This window comes from Ascidiella aspersa, chromosome 3 (genome assembly GCF_963924565.1).
Source record: "Ascidiella aspersa chromosome 3, kaAscAspe10.2, whole genome shotgun sequence".
Taxonomy (NCBI): domain Eukaryota; kingdom Metazoa; phylum Chordata; class Ascidiacea; order Phlebobranchia; family Ascidiidae; genus Ascidiella; species Ascidiella aspersa.
The window spans coordinates 37,942,898-37,955,456 of record NC_139449.1 but is presented as its reverse complement, the minus strand read 5'-3'; the positions used below and the strand labels follow the sequence as shown (position 1 = coordinate 37,955,456).

General features: G+C 37.7%; 1 protein-coding gene across 1 annotated transcript in view; it reads right to left on the bottom strand.

Moving 5' to 3' along the window:
• Positions 1–12,559, bottom strand: part of LOC146162858 (bridge-like lipid transfer protein family member 1) — a 77,988-nt gene that overhangs the window by 50,981 nt on the left and 14,448 nt on the right. Inside the window, 13 exon segments of the mRNA XM_083385319.1 lie at positions 3–183; positions 787–975; positions 1,795–2,032; positions 2,916–3,054; positions 3,761–3,944; positions 4,525–4,702; positions 5,387–6,297; positions 7,740–7,990; positions 8,179–8,327; positions 8,953–9,113; positions 9,976–10,201; positions 10,970–11,098; positions 12,105–12,329. Coding sequence (XP_083241445.1) covers positions 3–183; positions 787–975; positions 1,795–2,032; positions 2,916–3,054; positions 3,761–3,944; positions 4,525–4,702; positions 5,387–6,297; positions 7,740–7,990; positions 8,179–8,327; positions 8,953–9,113; positions 9,976–10,201; positions 10,970–11,098; positions 12,105–12,329 — 3,161 coding nt within the window.

Here is a 12,559-nt window from a genome sequence, read left to right as displayed (position 1 = left end):
ACCTTGACTTGAGCGCTTGTGACGTGGACAATGGCGAGACCACGTTCAACCACAAGAGGTCGACGTTGAGCACACCGTTTGTCACGTGATCGTCGAACCGTCCACTGACGTCATCAGTTATGACGCTTGCGGAATCTTGGAAGTGAACGTGAGGACTTCGCTTCACGTCATCAGGCGTCTGGTCTGTGAAAGGAATATATTTTTTTATTTTGAGGAAGTTGTTAATTTAAGCATAGTTTGGTATTTTGCTTTAGTTTTTTAACTTGGGAATTTATTATTTTACTCATTTTTAGGTTGAGAGTGATTTGTAAGTTAAACCAACGTGTAAAAAGGTCAATCAACAGTCAAGTTTTAATTATCTATAAAAAAAATTAGATCAAAAATTCACTACATTACAAAAGAGGGGGCTTAAACTGTTTATAGAAACACAAATTGACAACTCTTTGTAAATTAAAAAAAAAAAAACGTTATAAAATGTTACTCTTATTTTTAACACTTAAAGTTAGGTAATAATTTCTATTTTAAACCCACTTATTTTTACCCGTTTTATCAATTCTTGGATTCGTTTTCAAAAAAAATAACAGCGTACAATAAAGAATATTATAAAACAAAAAGAAAAAAACATTTGTTTAAAAGTTCACCTTTGTTTTTTCTCGCTTGTTCTTAACTTGAAATTAATTTACAAATTTAAGTTTTATCCATACTATAAAATTTTAGACTCGACTTTTAGGCCAGCATAACTAAACCGCTGAAAAACAAGAAAACAGTTATTTTAAATTTACTCACCCTTCTTTCTTTCGCTTGTTGAGGGTGTTGAGGGCGTTTGTTCCTCGGTTTCGGGCCGGGGGGTGTCCCCTGGTTCCACGGGCACCTGTTTGACGATGTCGGCCCTCAGGCCCCTGCACCCGGCCTCGATTGTAACCCACCCCCACTCCTTAGGGCGCGGGGTACGCTTCTGTCGCTGGGTCGGAAGTTCTGGGTAAAAATATTGCAATTAGAGATGATGCAAGCGGCACCCCTCAAAAATAACAAATAGATTGCGGCACCCCTGCAAGGTTTTTTCGCAGGTAATCCACTAGAATGTCACAATAAACGGAACTGGAACAACACACAAACAATACACAACGTAGGAAGTTATACTTTGTATTTATGCCACTCTAATCCTACACAAAAAGATGTAAGAGTTGGGAAAAATTCAGATTCTTAAAGATTCTCAAACATCTCCCGGCAGCCTTGTTGAGAACCACAGGTTTAACCCGATACTGGATCGGGACCGATACCATCCCAGTAGACCGGGAACGATACCACCCTAGTATCGGACAGTAGCGATACTATCACTTATTATGAGGTATCGACTCTCATCCGATATGATCTGGGATCCTAATTGTAACCCCTTTAGGGAATTTTTTTTATTTTTTATCCTATTTAGAGATAAATAAATTTATTAAAATTGATATTATAGTACAAGGTTAGAATTCGAGTTAAAATAAATCTTAATTCAATCTAAGAAGAAATTCCAAGCCTGGTAAGTTGGGAATACGATGTAAAATTAAATTAAGAAGTGTTGGTTTGAGTATGCAAATTGTATCTACAACCATTTTCTTTTTTTTTCACCCTCATATCTTTCCAAAGCCCTCACAACTCCAGGCAATAGTTTGTCACGATCAAGTCTTATGTTGGATATCAACACTACAACACCTACACCAACATGTAATTACACTCACACCCACATACGATATAACACCCGCACCCACATGTGATAACACACACACCGACATGTGATATAGAACCTACCCTCGTATCTCTCCAAAGCCCTCACAACTCCAGGCAGTAGTTTGTCACCATCAAGTCTTATGTTGGATCTTGTGTCTCGATCGGAGATCGCAATCATGCTCGTTCTTTCGGGGAGTTCCCCTTCTTCGCTCAGCACGCGAAGCTGCAGGCCGACCGTGTCCACCGAAGCGTGACCGATAAAGTCGAACACGGTGACGTCATCACCGTCTGCGTCGCTGCTGGTTGATTCGTAGGAAAGCTGGTGAGAGATACAAACGAACTTCAGTGATGTTTCAAAAACACTTGAATTTCGCTCTTGATTTTGGTAAAAGTTTGATTTGTGCAATGATTTTTTATAAATTTTATCATTTTCGTCTTCCAAATTTGATTTGCTTGTCTTCTAAATAATATCGGTGAAGCACATTTGTAAAATATAAGCCGTCTCTTTATAAATATAAAATTGTTTTTTATATTGGAACATATTCGATTTTTAGGTGAGAAACTGGAACAAGACTAATAAAATGTTTCTTGAATCTTTCAGTTTTATACCTGTATAAGTTATTGAAAATATAATCTTCTTTTTCTGTTCAAAATTAAATACATCATCTGTTTTAATCTGTATAAAAGCTTAGCAAAAAAGTTAGCTTAACAAAAGTTTTTTGTTCTAGATGGAATTGGTTCCAAATACCAACGCTGAAACGTTTGCATTAAATTCGGATCGGTACGATATCACCGTAGTACCGGATTATCGGACCATATCGATACTACCACTTGGCATCGGGTATCGGCTACGATCTGATATTATCGGACATTCCTAGACATATGGACACCAATACAACTGGATTTGTATTGTCATACAATGTATTGTTATGACATCCCTAATCGGCACTAATACCAGCCTAGTATATCAGGCAAGTACCGATACAATCCGTGTATACGTTTTAATTATTATGAAACTGGAGTGATTTTATTTGTTAAAGAAACTATATCCAATTTGACATTTGGGTTTTTAGAGTTGCACATGTAAACAACAAACTGGGAAACAGAGGTGATTTTTAACACTTCTCGTTTAGTTTATATACAATTTTTCCTTTGTACACCCTAAACAACCATGCCTGAAATAAATAAGTAAGAGTTCGTACTTTTCCTCCAGGCATCTTTGTTCTTCCTTCCCCGCTTTTCCCGGATGTCGATGAGATCTTCCTCTGTCTTGTGAGCATCTTCGACACAAGTTTGTCGTGCTTCGAGTTCAACTCCAAGTTCACCTCAACCTGGTCCAGCCTGGGGAAAGTACCGAGTTAGAAAGTGGCATTCCGAAGCTTAGGGATTCCCCGAGGTAATACATTGGTTGTTTTGTTACGTTTTATATGCAAATTTACCAGGATATGCCCCTCTTCCTAAACTACATTTTTGCCAACTGTTTAAAGGTAAATATGCTGTTGCTTACAGACATCGTATTTACTGAAAATAAGCTCTTCTAGTATTTATTTGTTTACCGGAGTTTGGGCTAACTATCCAGGACCATTTATCAGGAAATGTAATATCACGCAAAATAAAACGACACAATATGTAGCCGAAACGTCGGACAATCAATTAAATACCAGAAGAGCCTATTTTTAGTAGGTTAATATGTAAATTTGAACTGATTTGATTTTCTAGTATTTTTGGGCCGTATTTTTGGACAAGTGCGGTTTTAGCCAAACAATTTTATAAGTTCCATTTTAAAGAAAAGTGAATTATTTTAAATGCCCGATGCGTCACGTCTCATTTAAAAATTAAAAGTGCACAATTTAAACAAAAGAAATGCATTTTTTTTCGAGAATAGCCCGCATTTTTTCTGATTGGTTGTAATATAAGGATATAACCTAGCTTTATGACGTCATCTCTTAAAAAATTTCATACCCCTTGAACTTAAATCCTGGATTTGCCCCTGCTGTGGGGAAGATCCCTTCTTTATCGAGAAATATTTATCCCATAAGCAACTTACCTTAGCGTTAGGAGAGATAGGGCTGGGTTTGGGAGTAGTTTGTTGATGTGGAGGTTGAACACAGGATCGTCACCAAGAGTTGCTTGGACCACATTCACACATACTGCATCCACGCAAATGTGGACGAGGAAGCCCGGCTTCACCTCACTAACATCACTAACATCAACGTCTGTGCTGGGCGAGTCTGCAAGTAGGTCAAAGGTAAGAATCAACAATTGCATTTCTTGTAGAGAAAAAAGTCCGCGAAAGGTAATAAATATAATGCTCAATCTACGTAGTGACATTGCAATTTTTTTTAAGTAAAAAAGTAGGTGAAAGGTCATATTCGCAAAATGCATTTCTTGTGGAGAAAACAAACAGGTGAGAAATCTTAATCACAATGATCAAAATACATTAAGACAATGCAATTTCAGGTAGCGTAAATGTATGTGTTATAAAAAAAAACTAATAATTCTTGGAAAAATAATGAATTATAGTTTAATTCGATGTGTTCACCTTTCTTAGACATCTTTACACATCTATAAAAACCTAAACAAGAAAATCCTATTTTTTATAAGACAAATTTTAATTCCAGATTTACATTTTGTCGTCACAACCTAGTTTTATGGACAAACGACGTCACGTTATCATGTGCACCGCCGTGATCACACTGTCAAACTACAATCTCAACACATATGACAAATTTTGTGACGTCACAAATAATGGTATTCAACTGATGACGTCATGTCATCTTACACTTTAAAGCGATTAAGTCATTCTCTCACCTGCTAGTTTCGCCGAGTCCATGACCTTGTGTGACGTAACAGCGCTATCGACGCACGATCGCTGCAGCTCGTTTATGACGTCATAGGGGTGTCGATGCGCGGCCCATTGTTGCGCGGCTTCGGTGAAGTGATGCAGGGATTCGAGTAGGAACGGGGATACCTGCATCTTCACAGAGTCCTAAAAAGAAGGAGGATTTTTTTTATATAATCTTTTTACATTTTAAATAAACATATCCGGCCAGGTTGAAACAAAAGTTTTGGTATTACAAAGTGTTTGGTTAAAGTGTTAGCAGTAAGGTTTATAAGGGTGTTTTTCACAAGGATATTTACTGTATTTAGCTCTTGATAATGTTCGGTTTTTTAGGATTTGATTAAAATAATTTTACGAATTTGTTTTATAATCCAATTCCTTATACTTATTAAATAAAAATATCAGATCAAACAAGGATGAAAGAAAAGTTTTGGTTTTTGGTTATTGAAGTCATTGTTTATAACAAAATTGTTTTTCATATAATACCTTTCATAAATTCATTCCACGATGATAACTTCCTTGAACGGAAATAAACTTTTCACATGAATAAAATTTTCACATGACTTTTACGTGCATAAATGTTTCATACGGTGACATAGTTTAACACGAATACAATTTCCAATTTACTTTAACGGAAAACGGAAATAGACTTTTCACGTGAATCAACTTTTCACAGAAACCGTATTTTCACGTAAAGCCACTTTTTACGCGAATGGTACTTTACTTTTCACATGGAATCATATTTTCACATGAGCACTTACTTTCACGGAAATACTCTTTTCACATGAGCACTTACTTTCACGGAAATACACTTTTCACATGAGCACTTACCTTCACGTGCAGCTTAATGTTGGTGCTGTTAAACTTCTCCTCATCGGTCTGGTTCAGCACGTCCATCGAATAGCGTCGCTGCAGTGTGACGTCATAATCCTCTTTCTTGAGGATCACGGAGGGTCGCATTCCGCCGCAGGTTTCCACGAACCCAGGGGAACTCCCCTTGGGGTCAGGGGTGAGTTTCGATGAAGCGAGAACGCCTTCGTAGCAAGCGAGTAACTCGTCCGAGTTGGCGAGAGTTTGTTTTCGAACAGAGCATTTCCGCGACGGAGTTTTTAACCCGTGCTTCGAAACCCGGTTGATGCGGATCTCGTGGTTGATTTCGAGGACATCCGGACGACTCCGCGGAAAACGTCCGTCAATTCCAACTTGTCCGCTTATTCCGCTTTTTACCTCTGACTCTGATTTTGCTTCTTGTTGATTTTCGAAAAGTTTTTTGCTTTTAAAGTCCGTGGATGGTTCTAAAAATTCCGCGATTCCATCTTTAACCGCCTCGGTGGATGTTTGCGCTTCAATGTCGCCTGTAAATTGCGGAATCGAGGACGACGCAGCGGACCTGCTTGATTCCTCATCTTCCACGTCCGACTCCGCGGAGTAAAAAGCTTCCGAACTTGTGGAACCGGAACTTTTAAAATCCGACTCCGCGGAACAATAGAGGTTCGACTCCGTGGATCGCTTCAAGTACGACTCGGTCGAGAATCTCTTTCGACCTTCGGATATTTCATCACTTGTTTGTTTTTTAGCGCCAAGGTCCTCCATTAAAAGTTGCCCGGCTGTTTTTTTCCGTAAGGATGATTTTAGTGGAACAATGGTAGCGCCCTCCTGTCTCTGGGGACGAAAAGGAGCATCTGTTGTGTCTTCTTTGAAGGACTTTCCTCTGGGAAGATGAGACCCTTTTGGTTTCTCACCTGGGAAGAAAAGCTGGATTAAAAAGTTAAATCCAAGTTGTTTAATTGTCGTTTGAAAAAACAACAGTATCTTGGTGAATCAAATGCTGTATAAAAGTTATGAAACATAAAAAATAAAGAACTAAAAATAAACAGGTAAAAACACAGGTTAACTCTTTTGGATTTTCACCTTGAAAAAATAATAATTCTCTGTGACTTATGTAATGTATAAAAAGTTATTAAAACATATAAAATAAAAAAATAGACGCAGTTGCATCCAGCTTCGACATAAACCTGCTTACGTTTTCGTACGTGCACAAAAGTTGCGTAAAACACGCATGCGTAAACGTAACTGAACCTGGGAAGAAAGATGCGCTTAAAAGTTAAATCCAAGTTGTTTAACTGCTGTTTGATAACAACAGTATCTTAGTGACTTAAGTGGTGTATAAAAAGTTATGAAAACGCATAACAATTGAAGAATAAAAAATAAACAGGTAAAGACAGAGATGCATCCTAGTTCGACACACGTAAACGCAAAAAACAGTTTTATGTTTTCAACTAGAGTAGCTTTTTTCACACTTTGTTGCAAAAATGACCAAATTGGTGCAGTGTACGTTAAACTAAATGTTTAATTATATGGGTGAATTCGGCACAAAGATTTTTTAATATATTGCGGTAACGCAACTGTGGCGTCTATCAGGGGCGGGCAACGGCCCTTTTCCATTTTTTGTGCGGCCCTTCACCTTCGTCCATCCATTTTTCCCGAAATAAGGCTATGAGGTGCACCATGTTGGAAGTTTTGCTCTATCAGTTTCCTGTTTTTGTGTCACGTTGTTATGATAAAGAATTGTTTTGCAACAATTACACTTGTCTGGTATGTTCAAAGTGTAACACTTTTACCATATTGACAAAGATGTTATGTTCAAGTAGACAGCACTGACAAAACTGCCATAGTTGCAACCTAGTAGCTCATGAGTTTTTCTAGTTAAAGCTGAACATATGAATTAGTGTTTATGATGTGCGGCCCTCCTGTAAGCATTACATTTCCGAACTGGCCCTTGTGTTATAAAGGTTGCCCACCCGGCGTACATAAACGTATGAGTATAAGTATCCGTTGGTGAAAACTAAAAATAAAAAGAGGTTACCAAACTATGGGCCGCGGGTCAAATCTGGCCTGCATAGTTTATTCTAGCAACCCTTGGCATATTTTCCTTCATGAAGAAGGACAGTTGAAATGTTGGCGGTTGCAAATTAAAAAAATGATGAAATTTAAACGAACCGACAATTTAATAAACCTCAGTACAGTATTGTGGGCATTTTTCATCATTTAACGATAGAATCAAGTAATTCCTTAGAAGTGTCGGGCCGTTGCCTTGTATATAAAAAAAAGTCTCGATACACAAGTTGCGGTAGAACTTAAGAATCATAACAATTAGATTAAACTGCTTTAAACGATCACTCACTTTTCTCTTTAGGAGCAAACTCCCCCTCTTTCCTCCTCTTAGAGGAGCGACGATCCTCATCTTTGGATGCGGACTTCCTCATGAGGAGCCTCCGTCCTCTCACAAGGAGACTCATCCCGAAGTCCATGCCGGAGTCGAACACTTCCTCCTCACTCTGCTCATCGGAGCAATCTGCTCCTCCCACTCCTGCTCCTACTTCTCCGAGGAGCTCGTCACTCGCGCTCACGAAGTGGGATTGGTGAGTGGATGCTCTGCGAACAATAGGATGAAATAGATTGCTATGTTTTAGGCTAACTGAAACATTTCGCATTATGATTGAAGTGCATCTGCATCGTTTTATTACCACGCCTTATTGTAAGCCATGGAATGAAATCTCAATATAAATGGCCGCAAATGTCTAGAAAAACTAGTTTATTCAATCCTAAACAGGAGTTATTACCTTGTGACTTGTCGGTTGTAGAAGAAGGTGGGGTGGGTTGTGCTGAGGGGGGTGAAAAATGTGCACCCCCAAGACTTCATCACCCTCACATTATCCAGGAGTGACGTCATACCTGAGCTGGTGCGTCGGATCAACGATTCTTCAGCGTTCTGTGACGAAACAAAGGGAATATAGCATAAGGTTGGCGATAACATACAAATTGACAATTCTGTATTACAAGATAAGGCTTAAGAACATTTATAATGGTTTCACTAGAAACATTAAGTGACTACTGATTCTGCTTTACATTTTTAACGTTAACTAAACCACAACCACGATGACAATACACGTATCATGAGTGTGATCCAGACATTATATTACGCCTCCTTTTTAAAATCACATTAAAGAATCAAATCACGATTCATTGATCACGATCCAATCACCACAACCACGGTCACAAATCACGAATCACGATCCATGCAACGCCTTACATATCACACATCATATCTATGATCATCATGTATCACAATCAGAGTCACGTATCACGTATCACGATCATGCATCACGATAACAATCACAGTCATGCATCACGATCGCAATGATGAATCACGTTTACAATCATGTATCAATATCGCAATCTAGTATCACGATCGTGTATCACGATCACAGTCATGTATCACAATCACAATCATGAAACAATATCGCAATCTAGTATCACGATTTACGCATCACGCATCATATCCACGATAAAGTATAACAATCACGATCACAATCATGTATCACGCATCACGATACCTCCCATAGGAAGTCTAGCCTCCTTGTCTTTTTATCGTGGAACTTTAGGAATTCTTCCTGCATCTCGTTCAGCTCCAGCTCGTCGGTTGCCATGGTAACCTGGGCGATGAGAGGACCCAGTTCCAGCTCACCAGCGTCCAACCACTCATCATAGCGCTTCACTAAGTAGAAGATCACGGTGTAAAAATCAGTGACAATCAGTGAGAATAACATTACGCCATTTTTTATCGGGTTTTTATATTTAAAGCTATTTTTCCAATCCTCATAGCGCTTCACTAATAGAAAAATGTTTGTTTGTGTGTGAAAACGGACACTTTGGGTTTATTACAAACGGATTGAATCACGTAACAGATTTAAATGAAAGAATATAGAGGTGTTTTTTTACTGATCTTTTTTAGCGCTGGTCTAGAATCCTACCACAGCGTTCAAACAATTATTAAATTACCGCGCAATATTATTATATTTTTTATTTAACAATAAAACTTGACCCACAAAAACCCTAACCCAAATGATTGTGGTAGGATTCTAGACCAGCGCCAATTTTTTACAACTAAAACATTACTGCAACATCAAAACTGAATTATTGTACTACTGACATTAAATCAACTGTGTTTATACTCTTTACTCCAACGTCAACATTTTTAATGATGATAATATAAAATTTGAAAAAAACACAAACTGTTTTTTTAACTGGTTATTTTTTTACAGTGAGCACATTTTTTAAAAACTAAAACATATCTGGAATGTTAATTGTGCTTAGATTAACTCACTACTTGTGTTAACAGTTTGAAAGGCAATTTGGAAAGAAAGGCAATTCTCTAAAAGCTTATGTCTTATACTATTAATTTTAATAAAAAAATAAAAGTAAATCACTCAATTACAAATTTCAAATGTAGTTTTTGTTTTCATTACGCCCTTGGGTCATTTGACCGATTACACCCCCATAATTTTTTTTACCGCTTATACCCCCTATAAAAATTTTTTTTTCACCGATTAGACTAAAATATTCCTGCACACCTCCACCAAACCTACCTTTCTTAGCGATCCTGTGCCTGACTCTGATGTTGTCAGCCACCACGGACACCGCCTCCAACACGCCCCTTTCCTGGACGTTCCCATTGGCCAGCGTGACGGGTGAAAGGTCAAGGTCGAGCAAGGTCGAACCCTCAGCTAGTTGTAGTTTCAGGCTGTCCAGTCGAATCCGTAACATCAGGTATTTAACGTCGGTTTCCTCAGCTGGTTTGCCGTTCTGTTGAAAAGTAAAAAATTGCGTTAATGCCACTTGTCTAAAATATAAATAAAAATCGTATGATTATGTGTATTGCTCAGGCTTAAACTTGGCCTAAAAAACTATTTTTTTTACCTTTTTATGTTTTTAACAATTTTGTGTACAAGCAGAATCGCCAATAATAGTAAGCGTCAATAACGTTTTGTCCTACGCTGGAAAAAGTTTTATTATAAAATTCATTAAAAAGGGACTAGTGATTGCATTTTAGCAATACTATTTACCAAACGACTGATACTACATCTTACCAGGGCTTTGAGCTATGTTAAAAACATAAAAAAAAACTTGTTTAATTTTCCCAAACTTTTTTTTAAACTTTTTAGTGCACATTTGAAATAGAAATACCTGATAACAATTTGCGTAAGTCACAGTTGTATTGAATACTGTAACTGTTACAATCTTACTTACTGAAGGTGATTATTACTAAAAATTAAAAACATCTTGCTCAACAGAAGTTTCAAGAAACAGCAAACTATAAGCTAATTTTAACGTCATATTTAGTCTAAATAAGTAATTACATGTCAGTCTCTTTGGCGGGTTTGCATTCGTACCAGTTTATTGAAATAAGGAAAATATTAATGCCACAAAATTATGTTTTAAATAGGAGTTTCTGCCTGAGTGCAAATGGTAAAAACAGTTGACTTAGTTGAAGCTTAAAAATGCAAGTTATTTGAACTATTTTAACCGCACAAACACATCCATTCATACCACAAAGAAAAAATATTAAACAACCTTCTTCCTGTAATGATCCCATGTGATTCCAGTTGGCAGGAGTCGGTTTGGAAAAGCTTTGATCAACTGATGTTCCTCGTTCTTGGCGAGAAAGATCAAATTCTGCGCCCAACTTAACAACGCTTGGGTCTGTGAAAGGTGCACTGTATAAATGACCAGGTTTTTGAGTTTTATTTAAATTTAATGACTCTTGCTTAGAGGATTGGTGAAAAACTCTTATAGTAATTCCAGGACTAACTTTCGTTTGTAGCAAATTTAAGTAGGTTTAAAGAAAATTTCGAAAACACATTTCAAGCTTAACCGGGGTTATTTCTCGACTCGTTCCCCTCCGAGCCTGCATAGCTCAGTTGGTAGAGCGACGGTCCCGGCTTGACCGGAGGTTGTGAGTTCGAACCTCACTGCAGACCAGTTGTGTTTCTAGCCTGCCTTGCTTGAATCATTGATCGACAGATTCGGTTAAGAGTCTGCGATGGCTTTCGGTGTACTAATTATACGTAAGCCGTAATCGTTGGTCAAAAAGCAGATTCAGAAGGGCTAGATCTCAGTTGTAAACACACATATGTATTTGCATGTTTCATTGGCTTAGCCGGGGTTTTACTTTTATTTTATCAGGAATTTATTTCATTTTAAGGAATCTTACAAAAAGTTCAGTGGACTGAAAAGAGTGACAAAACTTTTCAGAATTCAGGTCGTCACAGGGTTGATAAAAAATTAGGTTCAATTACAACCCGATGAAATTACCTTAACCTACTTAGCTATTTATGAATATACGAAAAACTAATAAAAAACTGTGAAAGGTTGTATTACCTTTCCTGGACCTAAACTAATAAAATTACAAAATTATTTAATTCTCTTAACTTATAAAAACGAACATGTGGCCAACGGCCAAATGCGTGTTCACAATTCAACTACTAAGTGTAGTAACGTACCAATGCAACTTGACGCACCTGTGGAACTGACAACCTTCCCTGTAAAACGCATTGAATTGATCCCAAAAAGATTCGCACATTGCTCAATATTTAAATCATGGGCCCGTATATAGAATACATATTTTTTTGACAGAACTTACATCCACAACTAAGAATAAACCCATTGAATATGACTATGTTAACCTATACGATATAAGTAAACACACCTGTGGAACTGACAACCGTCCCTCTACAGGACCCACAAGCACTTCAGTCAGCCACGCGTACTCTATCTGCGTCGCCCCCAGAGGTAGACCGTTCCCACTGAACATGGCGTGACCTCTAAGCTGAAGGTCACACAGCGACACGTGGCCTTGGTTCAAGGGCAACCCAAGGTCTTGAGGTCGGTTGAGTCGGTCGTTCACTTTAATGTCAAGTTGCGAAAGCAGCAGCTGAAGACAAGTTAAATGGGTTTAAATCAGGGTTAAGTCATGAACCTTTATCAAACCATAATAAAAAGATAAAAACAACAAAATAATGGAAGGTCGAACCTGAAATTGATTTTTATTTTAGGTTAAAAGACAAAACATGATTTTTTAGGTTAAAGAGGTTAAATACCTCCTTACAAGTATGAAATTCGTCTTCGGAATAGATAACTGATGTTTTTCTTTTTCAATAATGT